The sequence below is a fragment of the Coenobita brevimanus genome, chromosome 54 (genome assembly GCF_032717465.1).
Source record: "Coenobita brevimanus isolate Jiangsu-jjx chromosome 54, ASM3271746v2, whole genome shotgun sequence".
NCBI classification, from domain to species: domain Eukaryota; kingdom Metazoa; phylum Arthropoda; class Malacostraca; order Decapoda; family Coenobitidae; genus Coenobita; species Coenobita brevimanus.
Window position 1 is genome coordinate 30,852,693 of NC_137007.1, and position 27,957 is coordinate 30,880,649.

The 27,957-nt window shown below is 46.0% G+C and overlaps 1 protein-coding gene across 1 annotated transcript in view; it reads left to right on the top strand.

Moving 5' to 3' along the window:
• LOC145401022 (protein slit-like) overlaps window positions 1-27,957 on the top strand; it is a 435,058-nt gene that overhangs the window by 383,814 nt on the left and 23,287 nt on the right. Inside the window, exons 13-20 of the mRNA XM_080273394.1 lie at window positions 2,506-2,577; window positions 20,127-20,287; window positions 21,232-21,382; window positions 21,716-21,862; window positions 22,959-23,030; window positions 25,780-25,851; window positions 27,421-27,590; window positions 27,789-27,930. Coding sequence (XP_080129520.1) covers window positions 2,506-2,577; window positions 20,127-20,287; window positions 21,232-21,382; window positions 21,716-21,862; window positions 22,959-23,030; window positions 25,780-25,851; window positions 27,421-27,590; window positions 27,789-27,930 — 987 coding nt within the window. The remainder of the gene's footprint in view (window positions 1-2,505; window positions 2,578-20,126; window positions 20,288-21,231; window positions 21,383-21,715; window positions 21,863-22,958; window positions 23,031-25,779; window positions 25,852-27,420; window positions 27,591-27,788; window positions 27,931-27,957) is intronic.

Below are 27,957 nucleotides of genomic sequence, written 5' to 3' on the forward strand. Positions count from 1 at the left end.
ATCAGAACATTCTTTCTATCTACTTCTAGCCTGACCTTTAACACTATACCCTTTTTACTCCTGCTTGGCCTAAAATTGCCGTCTCTCCATCTTGAAGGCCGAGTTGTAGCAATGTATAATGATTAGAATATGGTGCCAGTCACGAAAATGTGCCGCGGAAACGATGCTGAGCCGTAGTATTGTTTTGTGCCGCTGAGCTACGTGAAATAAACAGCAAAAAGGACGAAGATCTGGGCGAACTTAAGGTAAAAGGACTGTAGCTGTCATAGCCACCACTACCACATCAGCTGCTACCACAACTAGCCAGTGAACCACCCATCACAGCCACATTTACCGCTACCACAACTACTGAACCACCCATCATTACCGCATCTACCGTTACCACAACTACTGAACCACCCATCATTACCGCATCTAGAGCTACCACAACGTCTGAAGTAGCCATTACTACCACATCTGGAACTACCACAACAACTGAACCAACCATCACGACCGCATCTTCGGCTACCACGACTGCCGAACCACTCTTTCTTTATATCACCATCTCAACTTTTATCTCTATCGTAACTTCTTATTTCCCTGTCACAACCCATATAACCTCACTGCCTCCATTATGTCCATTCGAAATTATTGTGAATTTATCTGTTTACATCATAACCAGGAAATCGAGAGTGAGTCCAGCATTTCCTGAAAAAGAAGAAAAGAAAAATCCCTTCGCTCTCTTTCGCCAGAAATAACCCAAAAATTGAAATTAATCTTCCACCCAATTTAATTCACGTCGAAAAAGATTAATGAGAAAACAATTATCAGCTAATCAGGTGGAAATTTTAGGCCGATGCGTTTTTGTTTAGAATGTTTTTTGTGACCCCGAAGCGGCTTGGCGTTCCTATCTCCTGTATTTTTTTTTTTTTTTTTCATAATTCTTTCATTTTTTTTATATTCTCCGGCCGTCCAGGTGGCTATGGATGATGATGGGCCTCAGAACAGTAATTATTTGCTAGTCAATTATCGAGTTATTTATGAGGGTGAGGAGGTAAGCGTTCGCCGTCCTGTTTTTGTGGGTTGGGGTGAATCCGCGGGCGTTCTTGTCAGCCATCCGGATTGATTGAGTGCGCACAGACTTTTTTTTCTTTAATTTTCTTCTTCGCTTTACTCCTATCAGTGATCTTCTGCTTCCATTTTCCTCACCTGCTTCAATTATCCTCACTTTTTTTCCTTCGCGGTGATTATGCGTCAGATCTTCGTTTTTTCTTCACCTCGTTTCTCGTATTTTTTCGTGTGTGTGTGTGTGTGTGTGTGTGTGTGTGTGTGTGTGTGTGTGTGTGTGTGTGTGTGTCCCAGATATTTTAGTTCTCTCTCTCTCTCTCTCTCTCTCTCACTTCCACCTTAGTGTCGAGAATCCCACCCTGTTCACAACGATTTCCACCCTTCAACGCCCCCCATCTTTCTCTAAGTTAAGATGGGCAGGTTAGCCTCTTATTTTTTCCCTTCCTTACCGAAGATGGACAATAAGTTAGGATTTTAATGTGGGGATAACTTAGAGAGAGAGAGAGAGAGAGAGAGAATATTAAGGACTACCTCTGTCTCTCTTTCCAATAGTAGTAGTAGTGGTGGTATTATTATTATTATTATTATTTTTATTATTATTATTATTACTATTATTTTTATTATTTTTATTATTATTATTATTATTATTATTATTATTGTCTATGGGCTACGTTTATGTGAAGCTACCGAATGTGTGTGTGTTTTTTTTTTTTTTTTTTTTTTTTTTTTTGGTGTATCAGGTAGAGCCAGGATTCCGGGGGCTTGAATGATGAGTGAATGGAAGCCTGGCCCTTGAATTGGGCAAACTGGGGCTGTCTGGGCATTGCTATTCCTCACCCTGCCCTAGGATGGAAAAGGAAGTCCGGATGATGATGATAGTAGTAGTAGTAGTAGTGGTAGCAGTAGTAGTAGTAGTAATATATTTATTTTATTATGTATTTATTTATTTATATCGCTATTCAGTTAGTGATAAGGACCTGATGCTGTGCTTTCTTGTGCATGACATGTATAAAATCGCTGCCCTTGCTACTTCCCAAATTTGAAATGTTCACGTAACAGCTAACAGTTCATTTGTGTTTCAGCGGAGCACTTTAGAATTAACCATGCCAGGGTTTAACATCCTTGCCTAATAATCACACCAGCGTTAAACATCCCTTCCCATTAACCATACCAGCGTTAACATCCCTCCCCATTAACCATGCCAACGTTTAACATCCCTGCCTAATGATCATACCAGCGTTTAACATCCCTGCCTGTTAACCACACTAGCGTTTAACATCCCTGCCTGTTAACACATCAGCGTTTAACATCCCTGCCTGTTAACCACACCAGCGTTTAACATCCCTTCCTGTTAACCACACCAGCGTTTAACATCCCTGCCTGTTAACCACACCAGCTTTTAACATCCCTGCCAATTAACCATACCAGCGTTTAACACCCCTGCCTCTTCCGTTTCAGCTCGCTGTACGACAACCAGATCATGAACCTCCACAACGGCACCTTCAGCCCTCTTGTCAACATCCAGACCATGTGAGTTGCCCTTTTCTGTCGTCTGATGATTGCTGCTGCTTAACTTATGGGTGTATCTTGCCCTTTGACGACCAGTTCTCTCCTTTGAAATGTGATGTATGTTTGATTTATTGGTGTATCGTGCCATTTGACTCAGGAAAATAGTTTGTATTGCTGGCCTGGGAATCCTCGTGACACCTCATCCTCGACTATTCATTTTGCACATTGCATATTAATGTCTTTTTGTACGGTATGTTATTGACGCAAACATTGTCGATTTAAAAACTGATATGAATAAAATACTTTGCATTTTACGAGTATTGTGTCTGACGTCAGACGATTGTCATTGTACTCAAGTGGTGCTGGAGAGCGCCGCCTTCACGTGGTGGCATCGATATGACTGGGCGAAGGAGTTGCCCGATTATACAAACCTCCGTCAGTTCCATCCCTACCTTCCGAAGGGAGAATGGACTGCGGAAGGGTAGCTTTGGCCTTCAGTCCACCTGGTTCACATTCAGACGAGCCTGGGATTGCAACGACTACTACTATACTTTATAACCGAGTCAGACACAGGGCACCAGAAAATTTAATGTTAGAAACTATCATGATTAATATTTTGTGTGAGAATAAAGAACACAGGTTTGCCAGCAAGCAACCGACCATTTTATTCAGCTCGTAGAAACTCTCCAGAGTTAAAGAGTGTACGTTTTCACTCCGATGACGTATTATTCAATTTACTCTTGTTTCCAGGCAATTATATTCACACTAGCATAGACTTTTCAAGCTGAATGGGTTAGATCCAACCTTAATTAATCCCTTCACTACAATATTCTTTCCTCAATACTGTATAGTTAAAAATCGTCTGACAGTTTCAAGAATAAAATATAAAATACATGGTCGGACTAAAGGGGTTAAGGTATATTAATGTGAATCCCCGACTGGGAAGTGATGACGTGAATGCAAATCAGCTGATTGCGCGCGCGCGTGTGCGTGTGTGTGTTCTTACCTAATTGTATCTTTACAGAAATGAGTCAAGCTCGTACTGTCCCGTGTCTTAAACCATATTTATCGTACATATCCTTAAATTTGTGAATTGTTTTGGCACACACTATTTCATTCGGTAGTGCATTCCATTGATCAATTGCTCTGTTTGGGAAACTGAATTTCCTTACGTCTTTATCACCTCTCTTCTTATGCAGTTTTTTGCAATGTCCTCTTGCTGATGCTTCTCCATATGTTAAGTAATCATTTATGTCTATTTTCTCCTTTCCTGATATGCACTTATATAGCATTATCATGTCACCTCTTTTCCTTCTCTCCTGTAGTGTTGGTAGATTCAGTTTATTTAGTCTTTCTTCGTAGCTTAGGTCCCTTAAGCTTGGTATCCATCTTGTAGCGGCCCTTTGAACTTTTTCAATCGTGTCTATATGCTTTTTGAGATGAGGACTCCAGACTACTGATGCATATTCCAGGGTTGGTCTAATGAATGATGTTATTATCCTTCTTAGCATGTCTTCATTTATGTATGTGAATGCCATTCTCATATTTGCAAGCAGTGTATACATGTTCCGTACCTTCTCGCTGATGTGGTCAGCCGGAGATAGTCTGTTATTGATAATCACACCTAGGTCTTTCTCTCTTTCTGATGTGTATAGAGTTTTATTTCCTAACTTATAATCCCAATCAGGTCTTTTTCCACTTTTACCAAACTTGATTACATGACACTTGTCCGCATTGAATTCCATTTGCCATGTACTACTCCGTTCATGAAGTTTTTTTAATTCTTCTTGTAGCTCTTTACAAGAGTCTGTGTTAGTAATTCTCCTTTGTATTTTTGCATCATCTGCAAACATATTCAGATAGCTCTCATTTCCAGTGTTACTGTTTATATCATTTATATACACTAAAAACATGATTGGTGCCAGCACTGAACCCTGTGGTACTCCACTAGTCACTTCTTTCCATGATGAGTAGTTTCCTCTTAGTACTGTCCTCATTTCTCTTTTTATGAGAAAGTCTTGCATCCAACAAAACAGTTTGCCTCGAATTCCTCCTTGATGGTACAGTTTCCATAAAAGTCTTTGGTGTGGTACTGTGTCAAAAGCTTTCTTGAAATCTAAATAGATACTGTCCACCCATCCTTCCCTTTCCTGTATTGTGTTTGTTACTCTGTCATAGTAGCTCAACAAATTAGTAACACATGATTTTCCTTTTCTGAAACCAAACTGTCTTTCTGTTTTCATACTGTGTTCTTCTAGATGATTTACCCAAGCTTTTCTTATAAGTTTTTCTAATACCTTGCTTACAACACTGGTCAGTGATACTGGTCGGTAGTTGAGTGGATTTTGTCTATTTCCTTTCTTGAATAAAGGGACAATATTTGCTTTTTTCCAAATATCAGGTAGTTTACCTTGACTCAAGGATTTCTTGAAAATTAAAAATAATGGTTTACTTAACTCCTTTGCACATTCTCGTAATACCCAACATGAAACTTCATCAGGACCACTTGCTTTTCCTCTGTCTAATCTACTTAACTCCTCCTGTATTACTTTTTCTGCTATTTGTATATCTGGTAGTATGTGTGGACATGCGTGTTCCACATAGTCCCTCTCAAAATTTTTTTCTTCTGTAAAAACTAATTGGAAATTCTTATTTAGTGCTTCACAAATATCTTTCTCTTGTGGATAAGTGATTCTTCTCGTCTGTAATGGATTGTATTATATCTTTTACTTTGGTTTTGCTTCTGATATAGCTGTAAAACAGCTTTGGTTGATCACTACTTTTATTTATTATATCCTCCTCAAACTGTTTTTGGGCTTCCCTCCTTATTCTTGTATAGTCGTTTCTTGCCTGTTTGTAATTATTATACGCCCTTTCACTATTGTGTCTTCTGTATCTATTCCACAACAAATCTCTTCTTTTGATTTTTTACATTCTGTATTGAACCATTTCTGTATTTTCTTATCTGCTTCTTTGTTCTGTGGGATGTACTTCTGGACTCCTATTTCATAAAATTCACAAAATTTTTTATATACAGCGTTTAAATCTTGTCCTCTAAGCTCATTTTCCCAATCAACTTCTAAGAAATACTTCTTTAGGTCTTGATAATTTCCCTTTTAATAGTTTAGGCTCTTTTTGTAACTGTCATTGCCGTTTACTATGTCATATGCTATCCTGAAGTTATAATTTAGTACTGCATGATCGCTTTTGCCGAGTGGAGGGTGATATATTAAACTGTCAATATCATTTTCTTGCCTAGTAAATATTAGATCTAGCACTGAGGGTACATCAAGTCCTCTTTTTCTGGTGGTTTCCCTCACATGCTGCGTTAAGAAAAACTCTTGTACAAGATCCAGGAGCTTTTGGTCCCAACAGCTTTCTTGGCTATTTATATCTAGAGTATTCCAATTTATATTTGTATTGAAGTCTCCAGTTAGTATAATTCTTTCCGATTTCTCTTCCATTTTATGTAGTAATGATCTTATACTCTGAATTGTACTCTCTGCAGTTTTATTTCCTTGACTTTTAGATTTTTCTTAGTTAATATTATAATTCCTCCTCCTTTTTTTAAATTTCTGTCTCTTCTTCATATATTGTATTCCTCTAAGTTTGGTATGTCATTGGATATCCTTGGTGTTAATTTTGTTTCGGTTAGGCATATTATTTGTGGTTCATTTTCTCTGACATAATCATTCATCTCTAGTAATTTAGATACCATTCCATCCACATTTGAGTACATCAACTTTGTCATCTTGTTTATATACTTGTCATGACATGGTTCTACTATCTTCCTCCTTTTTCTTCCATCCTGTTTGTGTACCACTTTTGTACCTGCAATCCTATTACTTTGTAAAAAAAATTTCTTCTCCTCTTCTGATCTTCCCTCATTTTGTGTGTGTGTGTGTGTGTGTGTGTGTGTGCTGACGATTGTTTACATGGTCAGCTGATTATTGTTGACAGTGATTAGCTAGTATTCCGATGACATGAATTATTAAGGCTGTGTTGCAGATATATATCTGTCTGTAGCTAGACACCATAATCCGTAAGTGGTGGCCGTGTGTCTGAGTTTGTTATTTTACGGAGAGGGGCTTTAACCCTCCCCCAACCCACTTGTTGACACGTAGGGAACGCCTATGGGTTGGTTATGGTTACCTCCCAGCATTGTAAATGGTTTACAGGAAACCATTAATCTTGTCGCTAAATGTAAAGGCTCCCTAAAAGAAAAGAAGTGTAATAAAAAGTGCTAGGAAGGATGAGAAAAATAGAAAGTGAGGAGTGCAGACACAAAAAAAAAAGAATAATAAAGGTGAAGGAAGAAGTAGGCAGAATTACATTAAGTGAATGGATGATGGTCGCCACCATAAATTCTACTGTAGTTACTTCACCATAACTTAGCCTAGATTTTTGCCCTGTTGCTTAATTCACGTAGCTTAGTGGTAGAAAAATGACAATGCTGCGTAAGTTACAACTTTTCTATGGTGCAGCCTCGTGAGTAGCATCATATTATGGTGCTATTCTCTTGTTACAACTTGACATTCAAGATGGAGAGATGGTAGTTTACTGCCAAGTTAGAGTAAAAATAATATAGGCTAGGCCTTAAATCTCGGATATCTTGCTGTGTATTGAAAAACGACTCGGAGCTCGCCCCCCAGCAGCCAGAACCACAAGCCATTATGTTTGTTAGTGTAATGCTGAGTTGAATTAGGCTCGACTTCTCGTACCAATTCAACTCAACGCGGAGCGGGGTCCTCTTTCGAGACCGGAGCTAGTGCAATAAAGAGAGGTAGGACATAAAAACCTTCGGCAACACCATACACGTATATTACTTCAGTCAGACACAGGACACTTCAGTAGACATTACATCACAATATAGAGCAATACAAAAACCTTATCTAAAATATTGTGTATCTCGCAGGATACTAGCTTTCTAGATACTAATGACAATACAACAAATCTTAGCAGTAAATACCCGTGCACGCGGAGCGCGTGAGGGGAGAGGGGGGGTTGGTGATCCACCAGGAGGAGGTAGGGGAGACACGGAGAGTGACTTAAAACGGCGAGGAGAAAGTTATGGTAATATTTAGAGATGCCCGATATTAGCAAGGGAGTTTAGGTGTTTTCTGTTGGCGAAGATTCTTTGACAATTAACCCTGATTCTTATTTTGACTTTAAGGGCGGGAGCGAGGAATGGAGAGAGAGTTTTTAGGAATAGTGTGCGGAGCAGGGGAATATCGTTATTACTCGCCGTCCTCGTTGTTTTGGTGGCAATAGGTTTCTGTCGGCACAACTTATTCATTACACATCTCCCCGATATGTTATGTAGACTCTCGCTTCACAACGCGTAACAAAGTCGGAACACTCGTAAATCCATTCCACCATATTACTCAGAGCTTAGCCAATAACACTCCAATAATATTTTAGTCTTTCTTCGGGCTCTAGAGATATGTCCTTAGAAAGCTTCGGGATGACACTCGCACGTATTTTCACTCGAGGTCTCAACCCACATTCTCGTCCTTCAACTGGGTATTATGTCCTGGTTGGCCCCAATGGAGATTACATAAAATTACTGCACCATACTTATTCTAAGAGAAAAGGAGTCACACTTAACCTACTTCACGATTGTTATAGGGTCACTCGTATTTCCTCATGAAGAGAAACACGGACACATCGTCGGTGATCCGGTCGGACTGAGGGCGTCGTCAGGGTGGGGCGAGCCGAGAGGGCATGGGGCGACTCGCGAGGGCGTCCTCTCACGTCCGGGGGTTTCTGGACTGGGCTCCGGTGTAAGGCCCTTAGGACTGGGGCCGAAGAGGTCTAGGAACCTCTGGGTCAGGTCCCGGCGTCGCGGGGGCGTGGTGAGGTCTCGCCCGGGTGTCCTAGGGCGGGCCGGAAGAGGCGACGGACTGCGCTCTCCCACGAGCAGGGGCGCCGTCAGGGGAGGACTGCGGCAGCGGCTGTCACGGGGGCCCGACAGGTGGGTCTTCTCAAAGGCCACGCGTAGGGAACAGAGGCCGGGGGAAACAGGGAGGTCTCTCCGAGAATTTCCGGAGTGAGACCCCTGGAGTTCAACCTCCGGCTGTGGAGACGTCTTTCTCCTCACTATACCCTGGGAGCGACCATCGATCGTCTCTACCGGAGTGCTGAGGGAGCGACCGTTGATCGTCTCTACCTGAGCTTTAGGGGAGCGACCATAGATCGTCTCTACCTGGTTTTTAGGGGAGCGACCATTGATCGTCTCTACCGGAGTGCTGAGGGAGCGACCATTGATCGTCTCTACCTGAGCTTTAAGGGAGCGACCATTGTTCGTCTCTACCTGATCTTTAGGGGAGCGACCATTGATCGTCTCTACCGGAGTGCTGAGGGAGCGACCGTTGATCGTCTCTACCTGAGCTTTAAGGGAGCGACCATTGTTCGTCTCTACCTGATCTTTAGGGGAGCGACCATAGATCGTCTCTACCTGGTTTTTAGGAGAGCAACCATTGATCGTCTCTACTGGAGTGCTGAGGGAGCGACCGTAGATCGTCTCTACCTGAGCTTTAGGGGAGCGACCATTGATCGTCTCTACCTGATTTTTAGGGGAGCGACCATAGATCGTCTCTACCCGGTTTTTAGGGGAGCGACCATTGATCGTCTCTACCGGAGTGCTGAGGGAGCGACAGTTGATCGTCTCTACCTGAGCTTTAAGGGAGCGACCATTGATCGTCTCTACCTGATTTTTATGGGAGCGACCATAGATCGTCTCTACCGGAGTGCTGAGGGAGCGACCGTTGATCGTCTCTACCTGAGCTTTAGGGGAGCGACCATAGATCGTCTCTACCTGAGTTTTATGGGAGCGACCATAGATCGTCTCTACCGGGGGGCCGCGGGAGCGACCATTGATCGTCTCTACCGGGGTTTTATGGGAGTGACCATAGATCGTCTTTACCGGGTTTTTATGGGAGCGACCATAGATCGTCTCTACCTCTGCACTATCAGAGCGACCATAGATCGTCTCTACCTGAGGGACGCTGCCTGGAGTATAGTTTCTGACTCCACCCCTAGCTAACTCGGTGATTCCGCCACACGAAGGTAGTGTCTTTCGCCTACGGTGGCGGCGGCGTGGTGGTTGAGTGTCACAAGGGCGCACGGCCCGGGCTGACGTACGCCGTTGTTGCCCGGAGTGGTGGTGGCTGGCGGCGGCTACCCCGTGGGGTCCGAGTGGGGGTGTCGGCATTCTTGAGGGCGAACTCCACTGCTCCTGGTCCGCCTCGATGTCGGGGATACTACGGTATTTTCTGGAATATTCCGGAGTATCGTATGTATATCTGTCAAAGCCACGCATTTCACCACAGTGTTCTTGAAAAAAGTCACGTCCCTGTGGCTGGAGGTGGAACGCTAGAGTGTTGGAGGTGGTGTAGATGGGCTGGAGGTGTCGGAGTGTGTGCTGCCAGGCGGCAGTGTAAGAATTTTCCTCTTGTGCTTGGTCATAGGTGAGGAAGAGGGCGGAGGGGGTGGTGGTGTGCTTGAGGATATTTAACAGGTGGTGGGGCCCGCGGAGCCGGTGGTTCTTGGCAAAGGAAGGGGCCCATACAGCTCGCTTAATCCTCATGTTGCTTGGTGTGGTTGGAGGTGGAATGCCGGACGGAGTGGGCGAAGGCCGGGTTTTGTGCGGTAGTAATGCAGCGTTGAGTCTCTGGGAAGTACAGGTAGGAGAGATTTGGGCCCGAGGTAGCTGGACAGTGTGAAGTCGCGGGGAGGTGGGTGGTGTAGGGGTGTGGGAATATCGGGCGGGTGGGCGTGAGAGGCGGCCCGAGCGGGTGGTGGTGGTGGTGAGGGTAGGGGTGGGGGGGAGGGGGGCGTTGGGTGTGGGCGTGTTGTCTTACGCGCCGCGGGCGTGGTAGAACGTGGTATTGGTGGAGTGGGCGTACGGGTGGTGGGCAGGGGAAGGGGGGGAGAAGGGGGTGGTGGTGAAGGGGTGGTGGTGGTGCGGGTAGGGGTGGGGGGGAGGGGGGCGTTAGGTGTGGGCGTGTTATCTTTCGTGCCGTGGGCGTGGTAGGACGTGGTATTGGTGGAGTGGGCGTCCGGGTGGTGGGCAGGGGAAGGGGGGTGGAAGAGGGTTGTGGCGAAGGGGTGGTGGTGTGGGCGGAAGGGGTGGTGATGGGCGGGGGGGAGGGGGTGGCGGCAGGGGCCGGAGATGGGGGAGTGAGGACTGAGGGGCAAGCCACGGATGGGTGGGGCGAGGGGGAGGGGGGGGTGGCGGGGGAGACGTCAGGTGAGGTGCCTGGGGCAGGAGAGGCGGAGGTGGTAGGGGGGGGAGAGGGGGAAGGGGAGGAGGAGATGTAGCACTCATATGTGGTTGTAGAGGGTGGAGCAGGAGCCGTGGGGGGTTGGGGGGTGGGGTCGGGGCGGGGGGAATGGGCGTGCGGAAGGGGCGCACGTGTCGGTTTCGGAGGGTACGGGGAGTGCCGTGGTAGTCCACGACCACCTGGTAAGGGTTGGGGATCTTGGTGATGGTGTGGGGGCCCGTGAAACGGGGGGCAAGTTTATGGGGAGTGGGGAGTTGGGCGATGACTACGGTGTCACCCTGCTTGTAGGGGTTGGCGGCTGTGTCGGGTCCAAGATCTAAGTTCCGCTGTAGGTGGTATACCCGCCTTTTTAGCAAGTGTAGCGGGTCCGTTGCAGTTGCGGGGGTGGGCGGCTGCAGGTGGTGGCATAAAGGTAGTAGGAGGGGGGTTTCGCCAAAGATCCTTTCGTGGGGGGAAACCCCGTCCTCTCGGGGGCACGAATTCATGCCCCACTGGACGATTTTGACGTGTGCTGGCCAATCGTTGTCTTTTGTAGCCTCGATTCTGGTCCATAGCTGATTTGCCAAGGTACGATGGCTGCGTTCACACACCGCATTCCCTTGAGGCCAATATGGTGAGGAGTGGGAGATTTCGTATCCAAAAATCCTGGCCAGCTCTTCCCAGACTTTCCCGGAGAATTCGGGGGCATTGTCGGAATGGATGGCCTGGGGAATGCCAAAGCAGGGGAAAACGTGTCGGAGTAAAGCATCGGCGACAGCGACGGCGTGATGTTCTTTAGCGGGGCAGGCTATTACGAACTTGGAGTACGTGTCGACAAAAGTGATCACGTACTTATATCCCGATTTAGGAGGGAGAGGTCCTACCACGTCGACTGCTAGGAGCTGCCAGGGTTTGTGGGCGGTGATATGGCCAGAAGGCCCGGCGGTCCGGGTAATGTCTTTCCCGAGCGCGCAGGCGCGGCAAGCTTGAATAATTTCCTTGGCGAGGGTGGAGGGGTTTGGGGCCCAGTAGACGTCATTAAACAGCTGGAGCAATTTTTTTGTGCCCAAATGGATGCCGTTGTGGGCGTGTAACTGGCGCAGGGTGTCACGTGCCGCATCGGGGGCCAAGAGGATGTGTCCAGACGGGGTTAAAAGGTGGTCGCCCTGTCGGCACAATTTGGGAAACAGGTAGGCTGGAATCCAGGGGGGGCGTTCCTTGTGGTGCCAGAGTTCTAGCAGGTCCTGGTCAGGTTGGATCGCGCGGATGGGAAGGCGGGAGAGGGCATCTGCGTTGGTGTGGAGCTTCCTGGGTCTGTACGAGATCTCGTATTGGAATTCCTCTAGGGTGTCACGCCATCGGACGGTTTGAGCGTTCTGGGAGTCCGATTGTCGCAGCCACTGGAGTGATTGGTGGTCGGTTATTATAGTGACTTGGGTCCCAGAAAGGTAAGCTCTAAAATATTGGAGGGACCAGATTATGCCGAGGCATTCTCACTTGGTGGCGGCATAATTTTTCTCGGCCGGGTTCAGTGTGCGGCTGGCACAAGCAATGATGTGTTCCCAACCGGCCTGTACCTGGGCTAGAACAGCGCCAATGGCGTCAAGGGAGACGTCCGTGTAGAGGCGAAAAGGGAGGGCATAGTCGGGGAAGGCCACGATGGGGGCCGAGATAAGCTTGTCTTTCAGCTGCTGGAAAGCGGTTCGTCGGTCCTCTGTCCAGAGGAAAGGTTCCCCTTTTCTCGTTAGATCGTGAAGAGGTTTAGCGATCTGTGCAAACCCCTTCACGAAGCGGCGGTAGTAGGATGCGAGCCCCAAAAAGGCACGGATGCCGTGGACATCCTGCGGAGGTGGTATGTCCGCTATGGCACGCAGCTTGTCGGGGTCTGGGGAAATTCCTGCTTGGGAAATGGTATGGCCTAGAAACGCGACGGTTTTTGCGGCCAGGACACATTTGGCTGGATGTAACTTGAGGCCTGCCTGGCGAATTCGGGTGAAAACTCGGCGGAGGCGCTGCAAGTGATCGGCCCAGGTTTGGCTAAAAACAATGACATCATCAAGGTAGGCCAAACATATCTCCCAAGTGAGGCCGCTTAAAACAGATTCCATCAGCCTGGAAAACGTGGCAGGGGCATTGCAGAGGCCGAATGGCAGGACATTAAACTCATAATGCCGGCCATTACTGGTAGAGAAGGCCGTCTTGCCTCGATGATCCGGGTGGACTGGGACCTGCCAATATCCAGACTGGAGGTCGAGGGTAGAAAACCAAGACGCCCCGTATAGGGAGTCTAGGGAATCGTCGATGCGGGGAAGGGGAGTAGCATCCTTAATCGTGACGTTGTTCATGCGGCGGTAATCGATGCAAAACCGCATCGTGCCGTCTTTTTTTTTCACTAGAACGACGGGGGAGGACCACGGGCTGGTGGAGGGGGAAATAACACCCGCCTCTTCCATTTCGCGCACTTGGCGGTCCTCCTCTTCTCTCTGTCGGGGGTTCTTACGTCGGGAAGGCTGTCGTATCGGAGGGCCTGTCGTATGGATCTCGTGAGACAGGTACGTAGTGTGTCCTATATCTGCGGGCCCTGCCGCAAACAAATCCTGGAACTCCAGGAGGAGGCGGCGTAAGGCGTCTGACTGTTGGTCGGAGAGATGGTCAGGGATGGGGGGAAGGGGGGCGGGGCGTTGGTGGGGGGATGGGACGCAGGGCTTGGCTTCTTCCATCTCTCCGACGATAAGCCCTTTGGGAAGGGTGAGAGGGGATGGTGCGAGATTGGCGATGCGAATGGCAGCGCGGTGGGGGGGGAGAAAGGTAGGGGAAACGAGGCAGGCGGAAAGGGGTCCGGCAGGGAGGAGGGGGGAGAACAAAACGGATGGGCCCGAGGGCCTGTTCAGGGGCACCCATGCCTCGTGGTGTGAGGGGATGGTAACGGCGGCGGAAATGGTGGCAGGGAAGGAGGGGGCAAGAGTGGGGTGGGGTGGCGCGGGGGAAGGGGGAGGCGAAGAAGGGGAAAAGAAAGAGTGCGGGGGGGGGGGTTTGTGTGGGTCCTCCGGCCGGGGCTGCGGCGTGCAGGTACAAACGGCTGGAGCTGAGCGGGGTGGAGGGTGGAACTGGAGTTGTCGGTTGCGACAGTCGATAGTGGCTCCGAGTTTTTGAAGTAGGTCCAGCCCTAAATATCCGTCATAGCTCCGGCAGGAGGAATAAAAAATGATGAAGGGGTGCTGGGCAGATACTGGCTGGTGGGTGTCGACCCGTAGGGCCCGAGTCTCCCCACGGATGGGCAGGGGGCCATCCCCCGCATCTATAAGGTGGGTGGTAGTGGGGCGGAGCGGGCCAAACCGTGATTTGTAGCGGGAGAAATAATGGCTGTAAAGACAGGATCTGGCTGCTCCCGTATCAACTAGTAGTCTGGCCTTCACGCCGTTGATTTTCATCTTGTGGTATACTGGGGGGCGATACTTAGGGGTGATGGCCCCCGCCACCGTGGGTTGGTGCGGGGGCGGGCCTAAAAATCCAGCTGGCTAGGGCTCTCGTGCTCCTGTTCCTGCTCTAATTCTCCTGGTGGGGGATCGTCCGCTGGCGCCAGCTCGTCCCCTGGGGCTTCGCCTTCTAGGGCGGAGACCTTACGTGAACCCGGGGTTGTGCTTTTGCGGCGAGCAGCTTTCAGCTGGTCGCGTATGTCATGAAGGGGGCAACGGGAGTTGCAGGCTGTGAATTCCCACGGGTTGATCAGAATTAAGTTTGGGTTTTCTCGCGGGGCGGGGCGCCGACGAGAGGGGTGCGCCCTGGGTGGGCTAGGCGTCGGGGTCGGGCTGGTGTGGGGCAGGGGCGGACGTGGTGTGGCTGGGGGAGCCGGGGGCCGGGTGGGGAATTTCTTGACAACATTAATTTGTTGTGGAGGAGGGCAGGCAGTCAGGAGGCGCCGTATCAGCTGTGTATCCCTATCCATGTCTCCTGTCGGATCGTGGATAGTAAAGTGTTGCTTCACAACACTTGGGAGTACTCGGAGCAGAGTATTGAAGGTGTGCTGATCCCGGGTTTCTTCGTCTGTTTCCGGGTAGGCAGCAGTAATCAGGCTTCTTTCCTGCAACAGGGTATTATCTAAATCCCCGTCATAAGTAAAGCTATCCAATTTGGATAGAGCCACCACTTTCCCTAGTGATGGGGTGATGGCTTGGACTGCGAACTTGGTAAAGTTCTGCCAGGTGAGTTCTGGGACAATTTTTGGCGCAATATTCGCTGCGGCTTTACCCAGTAGTGGTAGTGTGACTGCAATTTTTTGTTGGTCATTATCGAAGCCAATATCTAGTAAGGGTTTAGCTATTGCAAGATATGTGTGTATGTCATACTGGTCAGGGTCAAACTTGGGTAACTGGACGTGCGGTTTAGTTGCCATTTTTCCAAATATTTCCTATTTACCTCTCTTCTACGCTCGGATCTAGAACCACCGCTGGCCACCAGTGTAATGCTGAGTTGAATTAGGCTCGACTTCTCGTACCAATTCAACTCAGCGCAGAGCGGGGTCCTCTTTCGAGACCGGAGCTAGTGCAATAAAGAGAGGTAGGACATAAAAACCTTCGGCAACACCATACACGTATATTACTTCAGTCAGACACAGGACACTTCAGTAGACATTACATCACAATATAGAGCAATACAAAAACCTTATCTAAAATATTGTGTATCTCGCAGGATACTAGCTTTCTAGATACCAATGACAATACAACAAATCTTAGTACTAGGAGTGCAGTAAATACCCGTGCACGCGGAGTGCGTGAGGGGAGAGGGGGGGTTGGTGATCCACCAAGAGGAGGTAGGGGAGACACGGAGAGTGACTTAAAACGGCGAGGAGAAAGTTATGGTAATATTTAGAGATGCCCGATATTAGCAAGGGAGTTTAGGTGTTTTCTGTTGGCGAAGATTCTTTGACAATTAACTCTGATTCTTATTTTGACTTTAAGGGCGGGAGCGAGGAATGGAGAGAGAGTTTTTAGGAATAGTGTGCGGAGCAGGGGAATATCGTTATTACTCGCCGTCCTCGTTGTTTTGGTGGCAATAGGTTTCTGTCGGCACAACTTATTCATTACACATCTCCCCGATATGTTATGTAGACTCTCGCTTCACAACGCGTAACAAAGTCGGAACACTCGTAAATCCATTCCACCATATTACTCAGAGCTTAGCCAATAACACTCCAATAATATTTTAGTCTTTCTTCGGGCTCTAGAGATATGTCCTTAGAAAGCTTCGGGATGACACTCGCACGTATTTTCACTCGAGGTCTCAACCCACATTCTCATCCTTCAACTGGGTATTATGTCCTGGTTGGCCCCAATGGAGATTACATAAAATTACTGCACCATACTTATTCTAAGAGAAAAGGAGTCACACTTAACCTACTTCACGATTGTTATAGGGTCACTCGTATTTCCTCATGAAGAGAAACACGGACACATCGTCGGTGATCCGGTCGGACTGAGGGCGTCGTCAGGGTGGGGCGAGCCGAGAGGGCATGGGGCGACTCGCGAGGGCGTCCTCTCACGTCCGGGGGTTTCTGGACTGGGCTCCGGTGTAAGGCCCTTAGGCCTGGGGCCGAAGAGGTCTAGGAACCTCTGGGTCAGGTCCCGGCGTCGCGGGGGCGTGGTGAGGTCTCGCCCGGGTGTCCTAGGGCGGGCCGGAAGAGGCGACGGACTGCGCTCTCCCACGAGCAGGGGCGCCGTCAGGGGAGGACTGCGGCAGCGGCTGTCACGGGGGCCCGACAGGTGGGTCTTCTCAAATGCCACGCGTAGGGAACAGAGGCCGGGGGAAACAGGGAGGTCTCTCCGAGAATTTCCGGAGTGAGACCCCTGGAGTTCAACCTCCGGCTGTGGAGACGTCTTTCTCCTCACTATACCCTGGGAGCGACCATCGATCGTCTCTACCGGAGTGCTGAGGGAGTGACCGTTGATCGTCTCTACCTGAGCTTTAGGGGAGCGACCATTGATTGTCTCTACCTGATTTTTAGGGGAGCGACCATAGATCGTCTCTACCTGGTTTTTTAGGGGAGCGACCATTGATCGTCTCTACCGGAGTGCTGAGGGAGCGACCGTTGATCGTCTCTACCTGAGCTTTAAGGGAGCGGCCATTGTTTGTCTCTACCTGATCTTTAGGGGAGCGACCATAGATCGCCTCTACCTGGTTTCTAGGAGAGCGACCATTGATCGTCTCTACTGGAGTGCTGAGGGAGCGACCGTAGATTGTCTCTACCTGAGCTTTAGGGGAGCGACCATTGATCGTCTCTACCTGATTTTTAGGGGAGCGACCATAGATCGTCTCTACCCGGTTTTTAGGGGAGCGACCGTTGATCGTCTCTACCGGAGTGCTGAGGGAGCGACCGTTGATCGTCTCTACCTGAGCTTTAAGGGAGCGACCATTGATCGTCTCTACCTGATTTTTATGGGAGCGACCATAGATCGTCTCTACCGGAGTGCTGAGGGAGCGACCGTTGATCGTCTCTACCTGAGCTTTAGGGGAGCGACCATAGATCGTCTCTACCTGAGTTTTATGGGAGCGACCATAGATCGTCTCTACCGGGGGGCCACGGGAGCGACCATTGATCGTCTCTACCGGGGTTTTATGGGAGCGACCATAGATCGTCTCTACCGGGTTTTTATGGGAGCGACCATAGATCGTCTCTACCTTTGCACTATCAGAGCGACCATAGATCGTCTCTACCTGAGGGGCGCTGCCTGGAGTATAGTTTCTGACTCCACCCCTAGCTAACTCGGTGATTCCGCCACACGAAGGTAGTGTCTTTCGCCTACGGTGGCGGCGGCGTGGTGGTTGAGTGTCACAAGGGCGCACGGCCCGGGCTGACGTACGCCGTTGTTGCCCGGAGTGGTGGTGGCTGGCGGCGGCTACCCCGTGGGGTCTGAGTGGGGGTGTCGGCATTCTTGAGGGCGAACTCCACTGCTCCTGGTCCGCCTCGATGTCGGGGATACTATGGTATTCTCCGGAATATTCCGGAGTATTGTATGTATATCTGTCAAAGCCACGCATTTCAGTTAGCATCTAATATCTCCTCATCACACCACACTTTGCCTCTTTTGGAGTTACTTTGTGTCAATGCCAAGTTCCTGTTCACTAGTTCTGGACTGCAAGGAGGTGGGGCGGGGGGGGGGGGGCGGAGTTGAGACGATGGGAAGGGTAGTAACTTACTCTTGAGTGTACTGTGTGCTCTGACAAAAGTAGAGTTTAGCTTTGTTTTTTTCCTTAACTCGTACTGTGCTGGAAAAAAAAAAAAAAAAGAAAAAAGAAAAAACTCTATGCCAGCCAATTTTGGATTTTTTTTTTCTTGCTAAATGGGCTTAATACATCAATATAAGATCCATGACACTAATAAACATAATCACTAAAGCCAGAAAGTTGGTTGAATCGAGTCAGGTTGGTGCTACTCTACCTTTGAAATCTTCGAAGTTACTGAGAGAGCAGAGCAGCTGTGAGCTTGTGAACCAATTTTGGAGTTTTTTTCTGGTTAAGTGGGCTGAGTACATTAATATAAGATCTATATTGCCAGACACCACAATCCCGCAAGGGGTGGCCATTTGACTTTGAGTTATTTTTTTTACGTGGAGGGGCACTAACCCTCCACCAACCTACTTGTTGACACGTAGGGAGCACACATGGTTTGGTTATATGGTTACCACCCAGCGTTGTAAATGGTTTCTTGGCTTACAGGAAACCATTTGGCTTGTCACTCAGTGTAAAGCCACCTGTAAAGGAAAGAAAAGCAATAAGAAGTGACAGGAAAGATGGGAGAAATAGGAAGAGAGGAGGGCAGGCACAGAAAAAGAATGATGAAGGCTAAGGAAGCCTGGCACTAAAAAAAGTAATCACCAGAGCCAGAAAGTTGGTTGAATTGAGTCAGGTTGATGCCACTCTCTGAAATATTCGAGGCTACTGAGAGAGCAGAGCATCTGTGAGCTTGTGAACTGATTTTGGATTTTTTTTTTGTGGGTAATTGGGCTTAATACATAAGTATAAGATCCCTGGCACTAATAAAAGTAATCACCAAAGCCAGAAAGTAGGGCAAATCTAGTCAGGTTGGTGCCACTCGACCTCAGAAGTCTTCAAGGTTACAGACGGAGCAGAGCAGCTGTGAGCCTGTGAAGACTCACTTGCCTCCCGCGCTCATAAATAAATGTTGTAAGCGTAACGGAGAGATGTCTGAAGTTAGCGAGATACAGTACTGTATTACCTTCCATTTTACTTCGGTTTCTTGCAATGACTTCTCAGTGCTACTGGACGTAGATCCATGTCACCGGTGTTTTTGAAGGAGATGTAGATCTACGTCACTAGCATGGTACGGGTTAATAGGTCAGTGGCACACTTATGAAAATGTACAATTATAGCTTATAGTTTATTCAAATGAAAGAAACTCAAGCACTCATTCTTATCAGAGTTAAAACTGCTAATTCTCCAGTGATGATGATGGTGATGAATACTATTACTGTACTACTACTAGTACTACTACTAATCATCATCATCATCATCCCAGTCTTAATTCCCACACCTGAGATGGAGTGAGGTAGGAAAGCAGCAAAATAGAACTAACTCTGATGGCAATGTGCCCAGTGAAATTTTACAGTATCCACCCATTCAGGGTCTTGATTCTACATCTCAAGCAGAAATAATTTGTGTACAGTATTGTTTTGCAGTGGAAATGAGTTACTTGAGAGGAGCATGTGGAGTGACATGGAGGGACAAGTTGACGAATGAAGAAGTGAAGGAACGTTGTGGGGTGGATGTGGACGTGGTTGAGAAGATTATGAGAAATACATTGAGGTGGTTTGGACATGTACAGAGAATGGAGAATGAAAGACTGACCAAGAGGGTGTATGTAGGTGAGGTGGAGGGAGGGAGAGGGAGGGGTAGACCGAGGATGAGGTGGAGGGATGGAGTTGAGAGGTATATGAGGGAGGGGGGGGTGAGTTGGGGGGAGGGTAGTCAAATGGTGGGTGGCAGAGCGACTTGGAGGCGTTTTGTCTGCGGCCACCCTTTGCGGGATTAGGGCGTCGGGCTATAGATAGATAGATAGATAGATTGTTTTGCATACTGTGTTTCCTTCAGATGATTTCTACAGGTACCTGTGGAAGAAAGTCTTTTCATCAATTATCAAGTTAAAAAAGGGATCATCCTGTACCCTGCACATCTTCCTACATACATCACCTCATGCATCATTTTCGATCCTTGTCAATTCCGAAGCTTCATTAGGCCTATGTGTGTGATCATGGCTTTAGAAGTTGGTTTTAATCATCTTCTACCCAACAGGCATCTTGGTGCGAATCCGTTTGTGTGTGATTGCCAGTTGGCGTGGCTGGCGGAGTACTTATCGCAACACCCAGTGGAGACGTCTGGTGCCCGCTGCCACTACCCTTCAGGCAGACTCACTCGAAAGCCATTTGCCAGACTACGCCCTGATGCCTTCAAGTGTGAGTCACTGGTGGGAAGCTGGATGTGGAGGAGGGATGACACAGAAATAAAGATGGAGTTGTGGATTAAGGGAGAGGATTGGTAAGGCATATAGGTGCAGAAAGAGAGACAGACTTGGTGAACACTTTGAGATTGACAGCTGTATTATTAAGATCAAAATGCAGAGTTTTAAGCAACCCCCTAAATCTTTATGGTCATGATTCATGAGTGGAATATCTAATTGTTATCTGTGATCAGTCTGCACCTCATATTTACATGTGTAGTCAGCAGCAATACAGAAAGGTCAGACAGTTGGTAGCTAAGTGTTTTGCTTCAGAAATTGTCGTTAAAATTTGAGTGCTTTTCCACATCTTCACCTCCAGTTTTAATACTGTAATATGATGCTGGGAGAGGAATGGTGGAGAGGAGAGGTTGAGGCAGTCAGTGAGGACTGATGAGGGAAATGGGAAGAGAGTGGGATGGTAAGATGGGGAAAAAGAGAAGGATGGTGTGGGAGTTGGGAAAAGAGAGGGATGATGAGGGAGGTGGGGAAAGAGAGAGGGATTATAAGGGAGGTGGGAAAATAGAGGGATAGTGAAGGATGTGGGAAAAGAAAAAGGGATGGTATGTTATAGTGGGTGGTGAAGAATATGAAGTTTTGAGAGAACAGAAGATAGCTGTGATGTAGATAAAGGAAAAACAGGAGCTAAATAGATCTGTTTAAAAATATGCTTTCCAAAATGAAGAGGATTATGAAAATTTTAGTCCATGAGGAAGTTATCTTCATCATCATCATCATCATCACTTTTTTTTCCACGTAAGGATAGGATGAGGTAGTGTCCAGAAAGCAGAGAAGAATAAGCACAAAAGAAGGAGCATTATCAGTAGCATGCTCAGTGAAGTAGAACAGATACTTATTCACATACCATTCATCCCAAAAATTATAAGGTCTGTTGATCTTTAGGCACAGAGGAGCTTCGAGGGCGATACCTTGGTCGGTGTGAGGGTGTCGATCAGTGCCCTGCAGTGTGTGGCTGTGAGGGGGCACGTGTGGATTGCTCCGGACGGGACCTTACCACACCCCCACCTGACCTGCCTCCCACAACATCCACACTGTTAGTAACAGCTTTCAAGTGATATCAAAGCCTCTGAAGTATTTGTGATAGTATAAACTGTAGAAGAAATATGTACTGTATATGGGTGTAGAATAATATCACGCCCTTGAAAGTTTTGGTTGAATGCAGTATTCCACATTGTAACAGCAATATGTATGAGTATTTTGTGTGTGAAGTATATGCAACTACTGTACATTGTTTTATAGAGAGGAGAATGAGAAAAGATTGTGAAACCCTTCATTGCAAATTGTTCCAAATTTGCTTATCCTGTATCTCAGATTAAGTATTTTACCTTCAACCTCCTTACTTCTTTGATCTGATGTCTTCCTCCAGTGACCTCAGCTACAATCAACTCTTTACACTGGATGGGTCAGTAGGTCTGCGTCGCCTGAAGGACCTGACTCGGCTTGACCTCTCCAACAATAGACTCACAAGCCTCAGCCCAGAATTTTTTAGAGGTGCTCGCTCTCTGACCCACCTGTGAGTATAATCTTGGGTGAGGGTTAAGTTGCTGCTTGAGTGTGGGTCTAGTGAATTAATGAAGTGAATTGAATGAGTGGGAATTTAGATAGTGTATGTGAGAGTAACTGTTTGTGAGTGGGATTGGTGAATTAGAGATGTGACATGAGTGAATGGGAGTTTGGATGATGTGTGTGAGAGAAACTGTTGGTATGTGAGACTGGTGAATTAGTAAAGTGATTTGAGTGAGTGCAAGTCTTAGAGATTTAGTTACCAGACATGAATATCTTAGTAAATACTGTACAGTATATTGAAATGTGTGTGTGTGTGTGTGTGTGTGTGTGTGTGTGTGTGTGTGTGTGTGTGTGTGTGTGTGTGTGTGTGTGAGATTTTCTAGCTAATAATTTAATTTAACTACTACTCTCTTTCAGCTTTATCCACAGACACCTGTTTATTCCAAAAGAATATAGTTACTTGCTTTTGTTTAGGGCCTAATTGGTATACAAACTGCTTCTGTAGAGAATTAGAGGGGCTTTGTGGATCTGAGTAAGTCTGGCTTAATAATAAGAGATAGTTTAGTTGGTGAAGGTTATTTACGGTGGGAGGTACTATACTGCAGTGACAAGACCATCATCATGTAAGAAGTGATTGTGCCTTATACAGTTTTAAGAGTTGTTGGTTCAGTATAAATCCCCCACATTTAAGTTCATATACAGTACATGATTAATCAGACCCTTTAATTTCTGTGCAAGTGTGAAGCTGATGCATCCCTGTTGGGACCCCTTAACTTTACCATTCGTTTGGGCTTTCAAGCCTACAGATATTTATCAATACTAGGGGGCCTTTTTGTAATACAGTGTTAATGAACCTCTTTAATATGCCTTTGACACTCTTTGCAATATCTTAAATACCATGGAGCCTTGTTAAGGACCCTGTTTAGTATTCTTTTTACTCCTGTAATATCCCAGGCCTTTATGTCCTCCTCCTAATACCTTGAGTATCTCTGTTTTGCCCTTGATCCTGTTGGCATTATCCCTGAGCATTTATGTCCCCATCCCAAAGCTGGCATGGTTCTCACACCACATGCCAGAAGCTAGAGTGAAGTGTCTCGTTACAGCGACGTGTCCCACAACAAACTGACCAAAGTTTCGGAGGCTGTGGCACGGAGACTAAGGGCTGTGACTCACCTGTAAGTCATCAGTCACTGCAAAGTCACAAGAATAACACCTAAAAATTACCACAATGACGGACTCAAATACCACTTGCAATTGTTTTGAGAAGCTGAATGCTGTTCCAGGAATGCGTGCTTGAATATTCAGGAATCCTGAACAAAATTTTAGTCAGTCTGATAAAAATTAGGTGTTTTGCACCTTGTTATACAGACTTTCCTTGACTGCAAAATTGAAGTTACTCGCAGAAGAGGTTTACTCCCTTCTACAACTATGGGTATTTGCGTCCATACCTCTGAAGCAACACTGAAGAGGCTAAAACTGTAAATTGTAGTTGTCACGTCCTGCCTGCCCTTTCTGTACAGGTAACTCAGTAAACACTAAACACTCAGAACATGATGGGAATTTCCTGTTCATCCTGCCTGCAATCACATCCCTGTGTGTTATGTATGATACTTTGCTGTCAGAGTCATTCTTGTACATGAATAATTAAACTTTATAGAGAGATTAGTTTACATTGGCATCACTGATATTATTGCTGTATGCCGTATGTCTTCTGAACTGTTTTATATCTTATACAGATGTACTTTGTAGTGCAGTGCAAAAAGGAAATTCCGATTCTTGAGTTCTTCCATAAATTGCCAATATACAAAACAGAGTATGGAATTAAAATATGCTGGTGTACAAAAACAAATAACTTTAAAATGGGGGAAAGATACATTAGCCAGGTACAGTACATACATCCATACACTAACGGAGCTACAGTATTATGGAACTTGTATAGAGTAGTGAAGACTTGCATTAGCAGTTGCTTGTGCTCAATCTTGATTGTAACTTCAACACTGATAGCATTACTATGGGCAAGATTACCCCCTTGAATCCATTGATGTAATTTCTTGTTTTATTTTTGCTTCCTCAAGATGATTTTATTCAGCTTTGGTGAGACCTCTTGTAGTTATGGGGTAAATGAAGGCTGTATCTAATCTCTCCAGTTTGAAAAGATCCCTCCATAGCCAAATTAAATCATCTAGAGGTAGCAGGAATGAAATTACAAATATATCACTGGAGTGAAGGGGGTTCAAAGTATGTTGAGAGAGTGCATTACTACTGCTTCAAATTCTCTTTGTGTGTGTTGTCTGCTTGTATCTAAATGCTGCAGTTGTGGTGGAGGTTTAGACGCTCGTAATTTGTACAGAATGCTAATGTATGTAGGCTGGGCTAAGCAGTGTTTTGTTGACTTTTAACTCTCAGTTAGTGTAATAGAAAGCATATGAATTGCTTAAAAATGCAAACCAAAAGTTGTGTAAATGTACAGAGTATGTTTTACAGTGTGTTGTTGTACTAGTGTGTTAGTGCAACATTTACAGAACTTTGTGTGTTATTTTATCTCTACAGGGTGTTGTACTTTTCATCATAATGCAGTATATTGTGCTGTAGACTTCATTGTGTACATGATATAAAGCATACTTCTGTTGGTTTGTCAGATTCCATAATGCAGGTACATTTAACTTCAGTCCTGTTTTTCCAGACTATTATATCTAGCATTCAGTCTTTAGTCATCAAACTGTTCTCATTTAACTTCAGTCCTGTTTTTCCAGACTATTATATCTAGCATTCAGTCTTTAGTCATCAAACTGTTCTACTCCTCTCTCCTCTGTCAAGGAAATTTCACCATTTGATTTTCACTTGTTTTGGCAATCTCTTAGAATTTTAACATCATTTATTATTTTCTAGTATTCCTTCATTGTTCCATGCATGTGTGGATCAGCCATGAACACCTGATCCCCTCTCTGTATACCCAGTTTGCCCTTGTAAGACCTCTTTCATTTGTTGTCTCACTTCTCTTCATTTCATAGTTTGGTTTTTTGTTCTCATTTGTTTTGTCCTAATGTTTTATTTTATTTAGTAGGTGGGGGCGCTCACCATCCACTCACTCAATGTAGTGCTGCTATCGGGTGTCTGCCCTTTCCTCTCCTCCATCCTTCTTTCCTTCCATCCTCTTCTGTCTTTCTTTCCTTCATTCTTTCCTCTTCCTTCTGCCTACGGGTAACTTTACACTTCCTTTTGTGTCTTTCATTCCTTCACTTCCTTTTGTGTCTTTCATTCCTTCATTCTTTCCTCTTCCTTCTGCCTGTGAGTGACTCTACACTGAGTGACAAGCCAAATGGTTTCCTGTACACCAGGAAACCATTTACTATGCTGGGTGGTAACCATATAACCAAATTTTGGTGCCTGGTGGTTTAGTGAGTAATTATTGCACTCCAGTTGGATTGAGCCAGTGAAGGTTTATATTCAAGGGGTGGTTGGGGTTTATTGCTCATGTAATGCCACTCAGGGATGAGTGAGGCTGGTCACTCTCATCTTAAATGTCGGGACCAACTGCTTAGCCCCGGCCTCCTACGCTCCCCATGGGGCAACATAGGATTGGATGATGGATGGATGAATGGATTTTTTTTTTTTTTTTTTTTTTTTTTTAAATATATATTGCCTCTCTTGTAGCTGTGTTTCACTTTCTATATAGGAACCTCTCTTCAGTTAGTTTATTCATTTCCTCTTCAGTTCTTGTCATTTTTAAGTGTCACACTTTTGTTCTCCATTTTTTGCTACACCAACCATTAATTTATTATCATTTATATATTCACATTGTTCAGGATGATGAGAATATTTATGATATCAGTTTCTTCTGCTTCTCTCAGTTGTCCTATCATTTTGTTTCTCATTGTACCTCATCTGCTATGTATGCAACTCCACCCTCCATTTTCTTTGCAGGGACCTGTCGGGGAACCATATTAGCTGCCTCTCTCGGAAGATCAGAGAGTACCTGCCTCGCCTTGAACACCTGTGAGTAGAGGAAGTGGTAGTGGTATAGAGACAGAGGGAGAGGGAGGGAGGGAGAGAGAGGGAGTGAGCATTTTAGTAAGAGTAAAGTGAGAGATATAATTATCTGATAAGGAAAGTGCATGGAAATAATCTAAAGCATGTGTACTGGTAGTAAAGGAGGAACTTGAGTGCTTATGACTGAGAGATTTTAACTCTCAATTAAACAGAAGCAGAGAAGGAATGGAGATAATAAAAAAGAAATTCAGAAAGAGAATTCATATGAGCCAGAATCTAGACCAGGTGGTGTGTGTGTGTGTGTGTGTGTGTGTGTGTGTGTGTTGATGATCAGCTCAGAGATGATGGGAATAATAATGGGAGTGAGAGTGGTTGAGCATAATGATGGGGATGGCAGTGAGGTGCATGAGGAGTAGTGTTGTGTGGCAACCAGAATATGGTTGTCAGTGTTGTTATGGCTTTTGTGTCTCCAGGCTCATCTGAATATGAATCTGGTGGACTGTAAGAGGATGTTGCCCTTCTGCTGCAGTTCATTCTCCTCCTTTCAGGGGATTGGGATGGAGTTTAAGGACATTCATATCACTGAATATTAATGATACTATGTGAAGGCATTCCTCTCCAGAGCCATGGTTGTCACTAAAGTGGCAAAACAAATAGTACTGAAATGAGTAAGGAGTTGTACCTACTAATTTCCTTGATGTTATAACAGACGTAGAGATGAGACAGTTGCTCCTCCCAGCTCTTGTGTTGCATGGAGCTTCATATCTTCTATGGCAAAGGAGAGTGGCTTCATTTTTCTGATTTGTGTTGCCATTGAGACTGAAGTGTCATATGGGTCCCCTGTTGCTTGTGAATATGGGAAACTGGATTAGAGTAATAATTTATAAGGTATTTTATCCATATCATTGTACTGTATGAAGTTACCAAAATGAAAATATTATATAACAGTACCATAACTTGTCCCTACACAGCCAAGAATGTACAGTAGCATGGTCTCTAACATCTTAAATGATCTGGAAGCCTAACCTCCGGCCTGTCATGATCCATACCCTGAGTCTTCTAGGTGGATAGTATAGGATTGGCTGTTACCATTTTACTGTATTATTCACTAGGGAAAGGAGAAGCAACACTTGGCACAGGGATGGAGCAAACCCACCACCTACCCTTCATTTTGCAGCTAGTCTCAGAGTTCATATTACATCAGTATGGTTAGCTTAAAACAGTGATTTACCTCCCCTCTTTACTCTCTAGATCACCCCCTTACTGTACAGGAATAACAAACTTATGATGGTTATTATATTACCTTAGAGTGTAAGTGTTTATATATCTGTCTATTTCACTGATGCCTTACTTCCTCCTAGAGGTTGTATGCAGTGTATGGGGTAGCTGTAAATTCATTTACAGGTATTTGAGGAAGTGAATGTAGCATAAGCAACAACTCCAAGGTTAATGATATTGTCATAAGGTAGCACACATAAGAAAAAGTAATCAAATTGAAGGAGTACACAGTGAAAAGATATAGCTAGTATATAACAAGGACGTACTGTACTTATGTTGGCAACTGCACATTCCCAGTGATATGTCGGCCAACCCTCTGAATTGTGATTGCCGTGCATCGTGGCTGCTTACATGGTCTCTGCAACAGGAGGCTGATGATGCTCCCCCTCCCCCCACCTGTCATTTGCCCTTGTCTCTCAGGGACTCACCACTCACTAAGATCCAGCCAACCCTCCTCGCCTGTCAGGGTATGTGATATGAAGATTTTGGGTTGGATAGTTGAGTGGTTAGAACGTCCCAGTTGGAATGATTGCACCTTTCACAGGTTTAGTCCATAAGTGGTGACTGAAGATTTTACTATCATCTTTAAATAAAGAAAATGTTATCATAGAGGGCATGAACTTTATTCATCATGGTATCTCACTTCCTTTTCTCCCACACGCTAGGTGATGACACAGGGAGTGAGGATGACTGCAGTGGGTCTGTGTACTGCCCACCTGAGTGTCAGTGTCAGGGTACAGCTGTGAGGTGTTCAAGGGCACACCTCACTCAGATCCCACGTGGCATCCCTCCCGACACCACTGAGCTGTGAGTACACCGAAGATAGCACCACTG